Raw genomic sequence first — 15,520 nt, 5'->3', positions numbered from 1 at the left:
ATAAATGAGATAATGCATATAAAACAGCCCAATTCCCAGCAAACTCCTATAATATCATTAATGAAAAAATTTAATATTCGTCATTTCTCCTGGTTCTTGGTTCTTCATATGTAGTATATTCCCAGGCAGCTCAGGTCTTAGTTGTAGGTGCTGTGAAGCTATCTCTGTGTTTCTCTTGGGCCTTGTAGGCGATCCTGAGGGACCCCAGTAATGGTAAGGAAAGACTGAGAGGCTGTTTTTGTGACTAATGTGGTTGGTCTTTGAGAGTCAGTTGTCAGGTAACATATGAGGTTGAATTGCACTCAAACATACACAGTAAGCACCTATTAATGTGAGTTGGTGTTTGAATTGCCATTCACAAATATTAATAGTTTCCGACGAGGGGTTAACACATATTTCAAGGAGAGTCCGTTCCTGTACCTTTGTTACTGTTATCAGTCGAGGCTAACTTCTGTTTTTCTTAGGCTGTCTGAGCCACCAACCTACTTACTTCATACTAAAAGGTTTAAAAAGGTGTAGCTCTAGTGTGAAGACACTTTTCCCTGTGCCACTGAATAAGTCTGTTTATTTCATCAGATAGAGAGTAATCATCTACTACTTTTTCACATTCCTTAATAAAAAATAAAGTGGACAGAAGCATTTTCTCTTCTCAGCTTTTATCTTTTACTGTCTTAAATATTACAGGAAAGTTGTTTGGGGCAGCAAAATTATTAAGACTTTCTTTCTTGCCTTACAAATATGAAAAATGATGGAGAGTTTTTAGTTTCTAGATTGCTTTTTTATTATTTTAAAATTAGAAGACCAGAACTGTAGTAAAAACATTGGCAAGATTTTCAGGTAACTAATATGATTATTAGAAGTTTAAATATTTAAGAATAAGAACCACAACTGCACAATTGTTTTATTTTTTTTTTCCTAAAGATTATTTATTTATTTATTTGACAGAGAGATCACAAGTAGGCAGAGAGGCAGGCAGAGAGAGAGAGAGAGAGAGAGGAGGAAGCAGGATCCCTGCTGAGCAGAGAGCCCGATGTAGGACTCGATCCCAGGACCCTGAGATCACGACCTGAGCCGAAGGCAGCGGCCCAACCCACTGAGCCACCCAGGCGCCCTGCACAATTGTTTTATATATAAATGTGGTATTATCAAGCCAATCCCATCTTGTAGACTTTTCAGTTTTGTTATTTTCTTCTCTAGGAAATGGTATGGATTTTTTATTTATATATTTTGAAATAAGGTATCTCAGAGAAACCGGTTTTTAATTCTACATGTGCCCTGGAAAATATTGGAGCATACAGAGCGACTTTCATTCTTTTGCTCTTGGTACCAAAGAAAATTTTTTACTGTATGCTTTACTGCATTTTCCTTCAGCTAATGCTTGGAGTTGCTTTAAGGAATGTAGTTCACAGTTATCTAATTAGTCCCAGAAAGCAGTAAGGAAACTTTAGAAATCTGACTACAGAGAATCTTCTACAACTGCCACATAATACTAGCCCCAAAATTCTAAGAACAGTTTAGAATCTTTAAAAAGAATCTTGACTTAAGTCATCCTTCTGGAAGATGGATCCTTCTTAATCTTAGAAGACTCAATGTTTTAGAAAACCCTTAGAATTTTGAAGAAAAAGAAAGAAAGAAACCCTATTTACTGCTAGAATTGCATTTGACCTGGAATTATAACAAAAATGTATTTGTCCTTGTTTTGGTTACATAGATAAGTAGGGCCATCTTTGTCTACTTGTAAATCCAGCAATGGAGCGGTCACATACAGATGTAACAATAGATTTGGCTTCACTATTCAAGTTAATTTATAATCATCTAATGTGGTTTCAGGTATTTGATGATTCATCTTTAAGAAATGATTTCCACATCCATGTTGGACTTTACCCATAAATCCAATTTGGAATACATTCATCTTATTTCTTAGAATATTTGAGTTTTTTCCTTAGTGTTGTTAATGAAGAAATATGTGTATCTGAAAAGAAGTGAAATTATCAGCAGCATCTTTAATATAAAGGGAAATATTTAAAAATATTTCCATTGTTACTACTTTGTCAGTATTTATAATTAAAACTCTAGAGGTGCCTGGGTGGCTCAGTTTGCTGAGCTTCCAACTCTGGATTTCCACTCAGGTCATGATCTCAGGGTCCTGGAATCACACCACACATCAGGCTCCATGCTCAAGAGGGAGTCTGCTTGGGATTCTCTCTCTCCCCCTCCTTTTCTCCCTGCTCACTCACTCTCTCTAAAATAAATAAATATCTTAAAAACAACCTACCTAGGAATCATTCAGTTCTGAGAAAACTGGCAGTACCTAAGGTACTTTGGTTATTTAAACAGTCTGATAAAGCAAATACTTTATTTGACTTCTGTGGAAATTAAATACACATACTATCTGTAACCATCTAGTCCATCTTTCTAGTTAAAAAATAACCTAGTTGAAATGATTATTGAAACATATAAACCTCATAAAAATTATTTTTATGATTTAACTATAGGGCATATAACCTAGGTATCCAGTAAAAAGTGTTTATTCCATTATTGGATCCACTTAAGATCATCTCTAGTCATTTAACTGTATGCTAGACATCGTGAATTTTACTTTGCTGGATATATTTGTATTTCTATAAATATACTTGAGATTTGTACTGGGATACAGATAAATTACTTGGAAATAGTATGATCCTTTTGGGTTTTGCTTGTGAAGATGACTTAAGTGGGACCAGAGCAGTGTTCAGATAATTCCCATTCCTTCATAATACTAACACAAGGACCTTTTGAGTACTCTCCCAATCCCAGGAATCCTGAGTTTTTCCAGTTAGGGTGGAAACACGTACTCTTCCTGGCCCTGTATGGGTTTGGAGTGCTGTTCTCTGTGATGCTTCTGGGTGGTTCTTTCCCTGGCTGTGGACAGTCTGTACCCTTGCTTTTGCAGCAGCAAAAATCACGCAGCACTGTGCTGAGTGCTCGAGGGAGAGCACATGCAGATAGCTGTGATCTCCCTCTGTAGAGCTCCCTCTCTGGCATCTGCCATCTCTGGGACTCTCGCTGTCCTGGTCTCTCCAGACTGTGGGCTCTCTCTCCTCAACCCAGTTGCTCCCACTCTGCACCTTACAGCTTTTAAACTCTCACCAGGCAATAAGCTAGGGTTGCTCGTTTGTTTCCCATCAGTCAGAGATCATTGTCCTTGTTTTGACACCCAGGGTCTCGGGAACTCTTGTGTCCAATTTTTGACTGTTTCAGGAGGAGGGCAAATCCAGTCCATTGTTTCAGTTCAGTCAGAAGCAAACTAATGTCATATTAAATCTTAAATGAATATTAGTCTTTCAGTTTAGTTTTTCAAAACAGAGGTAATAAGATGCTATTATCTCCAAATGAGATTATTTTTCACGGATCAAGCTCATGACTTAATCTAGGCAGAACCAGATGATTTTTTAACCCCTTCTAGCTCTAAAACCTACTGTGGCAGTATCTTTTCATTACATTTAAAGCCATGCTGTAATAAAGATTCAAGTTCAGACAATGTACATTTATTATACCAAAATTATCTTTCATCTCTTTATCCTTCCCTCCCTCCCAACAAATGGTGACAATATAAGGAAACAGGTATTGAGGCACTGTAAATGGTCTCTACGCTCTTTTGGAAAACAAATTGGAACTATATATTAAAGGCATAAAAATCACTATATGCTTTGAATCAGTAACTTTATTTGTAGAATTATAGCCAAATCTCACACATATAATAAGCTGTATCTCTAGAAATGTTAATCATGGTACTAATTATAATGGAAAAAACTGGAAATAATCTTAAGTCATAATAGGTGTCCAGCGAGGGGTTAAAACCCAAAATATATAAAGAACTAGAACTCAACAGTAAAATCCCCAAACAACCCAGTTCAAAAATGGGCAAAGGACTCAAACAGATATTTCTCCCAATTAGATACACAAATAGCCAGTAAACATATAAAAAGATTTTCAGCATCACTAGCCATTAGGGAATGGAAATCTAAACCACAGTGAGATGACCACTTCATGCCCGTTAGGAATGCTGTCACAAAAAAGAACATGAAAAATGACAAGTGCGGGGAGTGGAGAAACTGGAACTAATTCCTGTTTCTCAGGGAACGTAAAACAGTGCAGGGCTTGTAGACAGCAGGCGGCTCCTCAAAGTGTTGAGCACAGCATGACCCTGTGACCTGGCAATTCCACTGCCGGGAGTACGCCCCGAACCACTGACCGCGCGGGCTAGAGCAGGTTCGAGCCCCCACATTCACAGCGGCAGCATTCACGAGAGCCAAAAGGAGGGAACAGCTAAAAAGTCCAGCAACAGATGAATGGATACAATGTGTATCTCCGTGCAAGAGAATATAAAAAGGAGGGAAAGGCTGAAACATGTTACAACTTGGATAAACTCTGCTAAGTGACTCAGCCAGACGCAGAGGACAGGTACCAATTCCACTGGGAAAGGAGGCACTCATGGGAGGTGCCCAGAGTAGTCAGACTCAGAAAAGGAAAGTGCAATGGTGGCTTCCAGGGCTGACATGGAGCTATTGTTTAATGGGTACAGAGTTTCAGTTTGGGATGATTAAAAAAAAAAAATTATGGAGATGGATGGTCGCATATGACTTTGAATGCACCTAATGCTACTGAACTATGCACTTAAAAATGGTTAAGCTGAAAAAAAAATGGTTAAACTGGTAAATTTTATGTTATGCATATTTTACACTAGCAATCAAGTCTTTGTCTTTAATAAGTGTGGGTGTATAATGAAGTATTCCGCACTCCAGGAAAGAGTGGCCTACGGAGTGCTCATCAGATCCCCCCTGTCCTGTCCCTCTGCAGGGGTGACGCACGCGGCCATCTGGGCAGCCTGCATCTCTTACCTCAGCGCGGCCGTCCCCCCCGAGCTGAGGACCTCTGCTCAGGGCATCCTACAGGGCCTTCACCTGGGCTTGGGCAGAGGCTGTGGTGCCATGATCGGAGGCGTCTTAGTCAATTACTTTGGTAAGAATGGCTTTTCCCCTTTTCTCTTTCTTTTTGAAAACTTACGATTCTTCAGCAGCACCTCAGCAAACACTCCGATTATTACTAAGATTGCCAGAGGCCAAACTCCCAGATTTGTACAATCTTACTCACTTTCACGGTAGTCGTCACCGTGAAACCAGGTGCTCAAGTCCTTAAGATGGGCAGCGCCAGCCCGTACCCGTGCCCACTTCGATGACAGACTAATGGGGCACTACACGGATACCTCAAAGGAGCCAAACGATGAGGAAGCGCCTGTGCTTTGGGGTTGGAGCAAAGTACCCTAAACCTGCTGATCATGATGCTGGAGGAAAGAAAATTCATCGTTATTGCAGAAAAACCTAGCTACTTGCTGCCTTTGGTAGGTCACTGCCTCTCTTGACAACATAGTCTGTCCTGTCCGATCTCCCTGTCGGACACCCCGCAGTGGGTTGGAGAAGAGAGGACCCTGTGTGAGGCATCTGCACTGCTCAGCCACCGGGGAAAGCGGCCCAGGGTGCTGGAATTTCTAGCAGTATTAGAGCATTGCTGTTCCCGCCGCTGATTAATAGGGCTGCTTAGCAGGTGAATGGTCTTTATGAAGAGAGCACTGCGGAGTTTTATGGTAAGAGGCACTCAGAGACAATCCTTTATAAGTGTAGTTTTAAAATCTGATGAATGACCAATCCAGTAGCAGCACCTGGGGCTCCTGGCACCTACCAGACCTGTTGTTCCACTGTACGAGGGCAACGGTTAGTCATCTTCTCTGGTTTGTCCCAAGCGCTGCTGCCTCTGGCCTGGGCTTTGGCATCTGGACAGTTTGGGATGAGGGCAGTTCCTGGAATTATCTGAGAGTGCACTGCCTGTTTCCACAGGGGCTGCCGCAACCTTTCGAGGAATCGGCATGGCCTGCCTGGTGATCCTCCTGCTTTTTGCCCTGATCCAGTGGCTGGCAGTGCCGGATGAGGAAGAAGGTAAACCTGTCCATTCTCTCTTACTGGGCCCTAAGGCTGAAGCCCTGGAGAATTCTCTATGTAGCCCTCAGAAACCCAGAGGTGCTAACAGACCCGCCTGGCTAGATTTTCTCAGGGGTGTGCATCAGTGAATTTATGTGTACCATTGTGAGGGAGAAGCTATCTCCCATGTTGAAACGAATGCTGGTCATTTTAAGTAGCTTGGGATTTTCTTGTTTTTGTTTTGTTTTGTAGTACAAGGTAGTGTGGGAAGAACTGGTTTTAAATTCCTTTGGCATTCTAAAGGAATATCAACTTTAAATCACATACATTCGACCAATACAGTAATTTTACTCCTAGGGATGGGAGTGGTATTTGCTAAACTTTTACATTCATTTGAAAAACAGTATCTTAAACTTAAATTTGAAGTTTTCCTAGGCATGACCCTCATTAAAATTGTCTCATATGAAGGAGGTTATATCAAATATAATGTACAAGTTGAATCAACTTTTTTTTTTTTTTAATGAAGAAAACCAACCAGTGATGGAAATACTCTTGCTTAGATCTTGGATCCCAGATCAAGGCTCATCTTTGGTGTCCTATTCTTCTTCTTTCCTTTTTAAAGATCTTATTTATTTATTTGAGAGAGAGAGAGAGAGAGCATGCGCATGAGCAGGGGAAGAGGTAGGAGAAGAGGAAGAAGCAGACGCCCTGCTGAAGAGGGAGACTGATGCCAGAACCCGGGGATCGTGACCTGAATCAAAAGCAGACACTTAGCCGACTGAGACACCCCAGTGCCCCTGGAGTCCTTTTGTTTAAGAGGAATTTGCCTCAGGCACCTCAAGTGCTTCTGCTTAGGGAAAAACTAGCTTGTTACACAAAACCCCAGAGGCAGATTTTAATGCTAACAGGTTATACGGAAAGACCAATGCTGATTTTTCTTACTTTAAAAAAAAAAATCCTAAAGGGATTATACAGTGTTAGTCCAGGCCTTTAGTAAAAGGCCAATAGAAATAGCTATTACTGTTTAGATGCTTATCTTTAAAAACTCAGTCCTGTAAGTGGCTTAAGACCACATTCACGATAACCCATGCCCACAGATTAAATCATATCTAAGAGTAATGAGCACTAATTCCATAAACAAATACTGTGTCTATCAACACCTGTAAAGAGATCTGGAAGATAAACATCACATCTGTTGTTCAGTACTTGCACCAAGAGGCCCTTGATACACAGCAATTTAGTTACTAATGTCGCCAAGTACTCTAGAATGGGCTTCTGGGATTGTCTGCTTATTTATTTTTATGTTTGTTTAAATATGTAGAAAACTCTGAAAAATGATTTAAACATGATTTTCTCTCCAGACAAGACAATGCTGGCGGAAAGGATTCCTGTCCCCTCCAGTCCGGTTCCCATAGCAACCATCGACTTGGTACAGCAGCAGGCAGAGGACGTCCTGCCGCGCGTGGAGTCCAGACTTCCGCCCAAGAAGACCAAACACCAGGAAGAACAGGAGGACGTGAACAAGCCGGCCTGGGGGGTCAGCTCCTCTCCCTGGGTGACCTTCGTCTACGCGCTCTACCAAATTAAAGAGATGGTGCAGCTGATGAGAGACAGCCGCGCCCCTGAGATACAGCCTCTGCAGGTAAAGGTGCTCCCCCAAGGGGGACTCAGCTGTGATGCTCCCGCAGCAAGGTTTACGGAGCCTGGGGGGCGACACAGGCAGGCAGACAAGTGGTTGTGGTAGTCTGTGTCCAGGGCGTTACAGATGTGGACGCACGGTTTGCAGAGGGAAAATTCTGCCTTATGGAGCTCAGGAAGGCTTCCCAGAGAAAGAAAATAAATATAAGAAATTGTACATTTCTTTAAAATTTCAGTGTTGACAGTTCCAGTGACGATATATGGTTCTTGCCATGGGATACCGTTACTTGTGACTCTCTTTAATTCTGAAATTATAGTGAGGACATTATAGATGCTAGGACTTCAGTAACTATCTGATGAATTCATACCCTGAGCCACCGTAGGAGGCTGAGGAATCCTCAGCTTGAGGAAGTGTTGTTTGGCTGGTGGCCTCACGTGAAAAATTTCTTTTTTCCCTCATCCCAAGAGATGTGGTCCCTCCTGAGAAAAGTCAGATCATGTTGCTCAAATGGTGTGGGTGACTGTTAACTGAATCTATATTCTGCCTTTGGAAACGATCAAGTGTGAATTCTATGAATAGTTCGGCTGAAGTAATGAGTCTCCTACCCTGTTTACATTAATCACATCCTTTGACTTGATGAGTCATGTCAGCTCTATATCTAGAGTAGCTTCAGAGGACACAGAGGAAAGACAAAAATAAAGAGTAATTGGATAATTTCCCTTTTAGAAAATTTGAACTACCTTAATTAAATTTATCATGACTTTGTAAACCTAGCATGTAATATTTCCATAACGTAGACCAGATCTGATTGCTCACCCATGTCGTAACGCATCCTGGTCCACGCACGATCGTGCTCATTGTCAAGATGATAAACTCACATGAACATGCTGCTCAGTCAGAGAGGAGAGTCTTGGGGGCGGGAGGAGCGTCTAGGGGATGCCAAGCAGAAGAAAGGACAAGATCTGCTGCGCGAAGGGTGGAGTCTTCTTCACTCGGGCACGCGTCCTCCTTTTCACGGAAGCCTGGTGGGCCTCCATATCATCATCACATTTGGTTCTGTTATGTTAGGATTACGAGAAACTGGCTGGGATGGCTTAGTTTTTCTTACAAGTAAGAAGGCATCTTAAGATTTCTTTACCTTGTAGAATCCATCACAGAATAAATCACAGAAATAAAACGTTTTCTTTGCCAGTCAGCTATTTGAAGGGATGTATAATGACTCAGAGGAAAATGTGTTTTTAAGAACACATGTTCCTGGACTGTGGCGAGGGGGCATCTTCCAGACGTGCTGGGGGACATGCGCCGGAGCACGTGCCGACTCACATCCCTTACGGCTGCTGACCCGAGGGCTGCTCCTGATCCCCTTCCTGACACAGATTTCCGTCTTGTGTAACTTGTAGTGTACACTTTAAATCCCAAATATTTCATCAGGATTCTGAATTTCGGGACACCTGCTGCTGGCTTTGTCTCTGAGGCGGAGGATGCCTCACTTGCGTCCGGCAGGCGGTCCCAGCTCCTGAGTTCTGTGGTCTCAGCAAACGGCCCGAGTTTCAATTCCATGCTGCTTGCTCAGTGACTTGTCACCACGGTGGAGGCTCAGTAGATATTTGCTGATGTAAATTGTCTTCCTCATGATACTAGGCATTTTGGTAGTGATGTTCCTTCATGCACAAGATACGTCTGCTTAAAGTGTTTGTGTTTTTCATGCGGCTTTGGCAGTTGCACATAGGAAAGGAGATGAAAGGTAAGACGTTCTGTCTTTATTCCTCTCTTATTTGTTCCCTGAAGTTACTTCGGGATGATCTCCCCATGTTTCTCATATCTGACTTGAAGGCATATAAAAAATGTTGGATTTACTTGCAAGCAGCCCTGACTACAGAACATCTTCCCTTTTTTTCCTTCCAGGGGACCAGTGAGAATCGGGAAAATTCTCTAGCTGGTGGAGTCCGGCCTGTCCCACGTGAGACTCACTCTGACCCATCTAGAAACCAGCCATCTCCTCAAGCAGCAGCATCTCAGACGCGGAGCAGCCCCACTCACCCCAGCGTGGCCCAGCGTGTGGAGGAGAGGGAGGACCAGCAGGCTCAGCCTGCCGCTGGGGGACACTGAGGGCGCCACTCATCTCACACCCTGCATGGAACCGGGCTCCTCTGCCGGGACAGAGGGAGAGGCTCCCCGAACCTAAGACATGCCTCACCGTGAGAAGCATAGCACTGTATACGCTTCTCAACACCTAAACTCATCAACATGGAAACACACACACACACAGGCGCTACAGTACATACTGGCAGGAACAGGTAAACTCCCATAATCCTGTGGAGCCCGCAGAAGGGGAATGGGAGTTCAGTGAAGACGTCCAGCTCCCCGGCGGGTCGGGCTCAGGACTCTAGGACTTCCTTGCCAGTGCAGTAAGGGTTGAAAGCAGCAGTTACACTTAAGTGGAGGGAAAGGAAGTGTTTCACGGTGAATGCTGATACAGTTTCCCTCTTCTGATTATTTATTCTAATTATTTGGTTCTTAATGCAAACTGGGAAGAAATAAAATATAATTTTGAATCACTTAAAGAGAACTGTTTCAAAAATGACATATTTAAAAAAGTAGCCAGTTAAAAGTTACTAGCTTATATGCTTTTGTTTAAAAAAAAAAAAAAAAGAAAGTTTCATTAGAAACTTGGCATATCTCTAGCAAATATATTTTTATATATATATGGTATATAATGAAAACAGTCAATTCTTTGCAAAAGCCGCATTGACTACTGCAAACTAAGCTGAGCTTTAACATGCCTTTTGTTTTAAATGGGCTTTAAGACCAGAGGAGGGAATATTTCAAATCAACCAACCAATTCAGTATCCTGTGGCTTGACAGACAAGGGTTTACTAAATATTATCGATACTGTAAATAGCCTCTATCACTATTCAATAATTTTATAGTGATTTGGGCTCTAAGTAGCTGAGGGAATTTAAAAAAAAATCACTGAATTCCTAAGGGTTTCTTTAATTAAACAGTACTATTTACAAATAACAGTATAAGATTTAAGTGCCTGGGAGAGGGATACAATTTTTAAAAATTACACAATGGGTAAGTTTTTGTTTTGTTTTTGGTGAGGGGAAAAGGTGGTGCACAGGAAGCCGGAACGGGAAGGATGAGAATCGGTAACTGTACTGTCCGATGGCTGACAGACAGATCTCTGTGCGTTCTTTTTCACGAAGACTCTGTCAGACCCTGGACAGATCAGGGAGAGGTGTGCGCCTGTGAACATCACAGCTACGTCAGAACAGGGGGTGGGTGGCTCGCGGGAAAAGCTGAGGATGGGAGGAAGCCTCGGGGGAGGGCTGCTGCTTTAGCGGAATGAAGGGCAGTACTGGTATGTGTGATAATTGAGTGAGCAGAGGAGGAAAGGACAGAGCAGAGTTAAAGATGAGCAACTCACCTCACCTCTTGACCCTGGTTAGACAGGATGAGTTGTGAACTGAGGGCTTCTCCGTGACACCATACTTCTGCCCAATACTGCAACTGGGAGAAGAAATTCTATACTTGGATGTCTAGCTTTGCCACAAAACACAGCTTAAAAATAAAATAACGGAAAGAAATAGAATTAAGCAAATAGTTATTTTTGCACTTGAACTGAAACGTACTGTACTGTAAATTACCATGACTCATTTTAAGTGACCTTTAAAATCAGATGTATTTATTATGCTTATGTAATTATAGAAATAAAGAAATGGATGACGGGCTGAACCTCACCTATGAATGTACAGTATGTGGATTTGTGAAACTGACTTTAGGAAGTCAAAAACTTATACTGTGTCTTGTGTTTACAGTTCTGATTTATTCCTTTGAAAAGCCTGCTGTTTTGGAAATGCACAGTTGACATGTTGAAATAAAAATATCATTTTTTAAATTTTCTTAAATGATAAAGATGTGACCCAATAAAAGCCCTTTTCTCTGCAATGACAGAGACCAAGTCCAACAGGCCTTTGTTATGGAACATTTACTGTGCGGGCTGATTTGGTGATTTCTAGCCTTTTAGGGCAGACGCCTTCATGGGTTTGTGGACTTCCTGACTTGTTCTTACTGTTGCCAAAGCACCATTTGCATTTTATTAATTTTTTAATATGCCATTTATTTATTTACTTTTTAAGTGGGCCCCACGCACAGTGTAGGGCTTGAACTCACGAGCCTGAGATCAGGAGTTAGATGCTCTACTGACTGAGCCGGTCAGGCACCCTTTAAAAAATATTAAAATGGGGGACGCCTGGGTGGCTCAGTTGGTTAAGCAGCTGCCTTCGGCTCAGGTCACTCTGCCTTCCACTCTGTCTGCCTGTGCTTGCTCTCGCTCGCTCTCTCTCTGACAAATAAATAAATAAAATCTTTAAAAAAATATATTAAAATGGATTCAAATTAAAATTTGAGAATTTCATAACCTCCCTGAGACTCCCTGGAAATCCCCAGAGCTGTCACAAGCCCGGGCTGATGTCATCCCGTCTTACTGTCGTCCTGCATGCACTCTCCGCCCGCAGAGCGCGGGAGCGACCCGCGTGCGGAGTCCGCACGGATCCAGAGGTTCGCTGCTGCTCAACGGTCCCTCAGAACCCGCAGGAGAACCATGGACGAGGAGCCGCGCTGGCCGGGGGCGCGCGGGAACCCTCAGCTCCGGAGAAGAGCGCGCTCCGTCCCGCGCCCATCGTGCCGCGGCCGCAGGAGTGACCGGCTGGCGCCGCCCGAGTCGCCCTGGTCCGGTGCCGGGGCGGGGCCGCTGGGGCCGCGGTCCGCTGAGCCAGTCGCGTGGAGCCCGGAGTCCTGGACGAGGAGGGCCGCGGGCACAGTTCCGGGCGCGGGGGGTGCCGAGACCGACCTCCCGACCTCCGACCTCGGGTCCCCCGACCTCCGACCTCCCGTCCCCCCGTCCTTCCGACCTCCGTCCCTCCGTCCTTCCGAGGGCCCAGTGTGGCCGGCGCGGCCCGTCCCGTGTCTCACGGGGACCCCCGGGGCCGGCGGAGCCGCAGCGGACGGAGCTCGCCTCGAGGACCGACGTCGCTAAGCCGGACCCGAGGGACTCAGACGCGAACCTGCCCGACGCCGGGGCCCAGCGCGGCCGCTCCTGCCACCACGTGGGGGCCGCCCTTCATCCGGATTCCTCCGTCTCCGCAGACCCCAGAAATCCGGCAGCGCCGACCCCAGCGCGGCCGGCGGGGCCGCGTCGCAGGAGTCGGGAAGGACCAGCAGACCCGCCGCTGGGCGTCCGGGGGCCCCGTCGGGCGCGGGGAGACGCGGCCGGTGCGTGCGGGAACCGCGTTTCTCGCCGTCCCGTGGGAGCGGCCACCGCGGACGGCGCGGGCGGAGGAAGACGTCGGTTTGGGGAGATCCCGGGCCTCGGCGTGAGCGACCGGAGCCTGCGATTCTCCGACGCCGCGCACGAGGGAAGCCGCGCCGAGCGGGCTGCGGCCGAGCCAAGCGAGTCCCCTTCAAGGAGGCCGTCGGGCCGCCGCCGCCTGCGGACACGGTGCCGCCACTTCGCGAGCCCCGGAACCCGCCCGCGCCGCCTCGGCCGACTCCGGGAGCGCCGGGCTCGGGCACCCCGCGCCGGCGGGACGCGCGGGGACATGGGACGGAAGGACGGGCCGGGCCCGGGGCGCGGGGTCTCGGGCCCGAGAGCGCGGGCCGTGCGCCAGGACGCGCGGTGGCCGCGGGAGCAGCTGGAAGCCGACGGGCGTCTCGACGGGGAGAGGCGAGGCGTCCGGCCCGGTTCCCACGCGGCTCCCACCGCCCCTGCGGCTCTGGGCAGACGTGCGGGGCAGCCGGAGCGGTGCGGGCCGGGGGTGGAGCGCGGGGTCCAGAGACCAAGTCTGGCCCCGGGTCTCCGCTTCGCCGGCGCGAACCCACGGCCGCGGCGCCCCGGAGCCCTCCTGCGCCCGCCGCCAGCGATCGCCGCAGCCCCCTGCCAGGCGGCTCGGAGAAATGAGGTGCTGGTCACACCCGGTACCACGTGCGCCGCAGCCCCGGGCGAGAAGGTGCGGCTCGTTTCCCCACCTGGGGCCCCGCTCCGGGAGCGTGTTCACACGGACGCCTGCGCCCGCGACCTCCCAGACTTCAGGGCCGCGTTCAGACGTTCGCCCGCACCCAGCAAGCAGTCCGTTCCTATGTGCGGTGCAACCAGTCAGCCGCCTGCGGATCTGAGTTAAGAGACAAAATTAAGCAAAATATAAATTGAAGAGCTGGAAAATGACAAGTAACTAAGGCAATTCTACGATGTGCAAGAGCCACAGACAGGAAAGGTTTTAAGACATTTATTGCCCAGTTTCTTTCTTTCTCTTCTAAGGCTGTCAAAAAATGTAAGCAAGAATTTTATAAGCATTTAACAAGCTACATACCTTTGTCTTTGCCAGAGAGCTGAGGATATTACTGTAAACTTGTATTTTGAAAAGGTCAGGAACCTTCTGTTCCCTGGAAAGATCAATGGGGGTCTGGAAAAATAACACATAGACCAGTTCTACTCAATTTAATTCTTTGTGGGGGGGCTTGATGGAAGGCAGGGGAATGGGTTCACTCTGCCAGAGCTGGTCTGCATCTGCCATCAGATGTCATGTCTTCAGCTGATTAGCCATGTGGCCACCAACTTGACTAACTCTATTTTTGAAAGATGGCAGTAAAGGCAACACAAAGGCATGGGCCCAACACACTGAGGCTCATGCTTTGATTCTACCACTTTAGCTACTATGTCTTTGGCGACCTTCTCTGAGTCTCCCCTCAGCTGAAAAATGTAAATGATGCTACAGCATATTACAGAGTGATCAGAACTCTAAATGAAGAGGCATAGGAAGGGCCTAGTACAGCACATGATACATCGCTAACAAATGCTGGTCCTCCTCCCCTTTCTCCTTTTGATTGCTGCCTTGTTGGAAAATGGACGAAATCTAAAAAGTGTTAAACAGATTCCCCCAAACAACTTAAGTAAGAAACAAAGAGCAGCTACCCAACTGAATATATCTCCCATTTATCCTAGTAAATATACACTCAACACTCAACCCACATCTCCATGACCTATTAGGATACACACCCAGGGGTCATTGCCAAAGAGACATAGTTTCCTGAAATAGGTAACTAGCCTCCTGCAGACTTCAACAACATATCTGAACAAAGACCATGCCCAGTAGAAGGGGGTGGAGATGCTGGTCAATGACCCAAAGAATACAAAAACAACAATCGCAGAAGGAAAAGCTGGTAGGGCCTGCATAAAGGAAGGGTGGTCTCTGCCAAGAGACAGAGTATCTCGTGTCACATTAGCAACGGTAGCCCCACTGAGGGGGTTGCACTGGACTTGTTCTGGTGACATTAAATATGTGAATTATGTACCGAACTCCCTTTGTTCTTTCTGCTCAAGCAACCTTCTTACCACCATTTGACCTTCATAGGGGTCTTCTGGGAGAGAATCTGCTGGTTTCCTCAATTCAAGTGTTTTTAATCCTTATGTCGTTTTGTTTGTGGCTGTGAATCACTAAATAGACAATATGAATTGGCTAGTATGAGACAGGTCTTCCTATGGTACAATGACAAAAATAAGGTTCTAAATCAACAAGGTCAAGACTCACACCCACGTGCTTATGTCTCCAATGTTATATCACCAACCACGGGGTCTTTCAGGAGGCAGCTTACTCCAGGGGCCACCTACAAACACCTCTGGCTTATGGCAGGCTTCTTAAAATTCTTCATCCATTATGTTATCTATGCATAACAGCTGCACAAAAAAGATGATTTAAAAAAAATTCTACTTCTCTAACTGGGAAATAATCACATACAGAATAATCTTTTTTCTTTTCTTGACACAACTGCAGCAGTCTTAATTCTTTCCCATGTTTAGATATACGAATCATCTATCACCTATTCCAGGCCTCTTAAAGTCTGAAATTTCTTAAATTTCTAGATTTAA

At 45.7% G+C, this 15,520-nt stretch overlaps 2 protein-coding genes across 4 annotated transcripts in view; one reads left to right on the top strand and one right to left on the bottom strand.

The window, feature by feature from the left end:
* MFSD6 (major facilitator superfamily domain containing 6) overlaps positions 1 to 11,563 on the top strand; it is a 70,904-nt gene extending 59,341 nt beyond the window's left edge. For 2 of the 3 annotated variants that reach the window (XM_082690522.1, XM_082690521.1), the window contains exons 4-7: positions 4,840 to 5,001; positions 5,874 to 5,972; positions 7,316 to 7,596; positions 9,499 to 11,563. In XM_082690522.1, the coding sequence (XP_082546648.1) occupies positions 4,840 to 5,001; positions 5,874 to 5,972; positions 7,316 to 7,596; positions 9,499 to 9,702 (746 nt within the window). In that variant the 3' untranslated portion in view covers positions 9,703 to 11,563. Of the gene's footprint in view, positions 1 to 4,839; positions 5,002 to 5,873; positions 5,973 to 7,315; positions 7,597 to 9,312; positions 9,338 to 9,498 lie in introns of all 3 variants that reach the window. The other variant, XM_082690523.1, reaches the window with a different exon arrangement.
* Positions 10,235 to 13,198, bottom strand: LOC309844001 (uncharacterized protein; the record flags this gene model as incomplete). Its single annotated transcript, XM_082690091.1, has 3 exons — positions 10,235 to 11,820; positions 12,084 to 12,716; positions 12,822 to 13,198. The coding sequence occupies 3 exons, from the start codon at positions 13,196 to 13,198 to the stop codon at positions 11,796 to 11,798; spliced, it is 1,035 nt and encodes a 344-aa protein (XP_082546217.1). The 3' UTR covers positions 10,235 to 11,795.
* Positions 13,199 to 15,520: the final 2,322 nt, after the last annotated feature.

Source organism: Mustela nivalis (genome assembly GCF_964662115.1).
Source record: "Mustela nivalis genome assembly, chromosome: 11".
In the NCBI taxonomy this organism is placed as follows: Eukaryota; Metazoa; Chordata; class Mammalia; order Carnivora; family Mustelidae; genus Mustela; species Mustela nivalis.
Note: the sequence above shows the minus strand (reverse complement) of the source record. Positions and strands in the feature narration are given on the sequence as shown.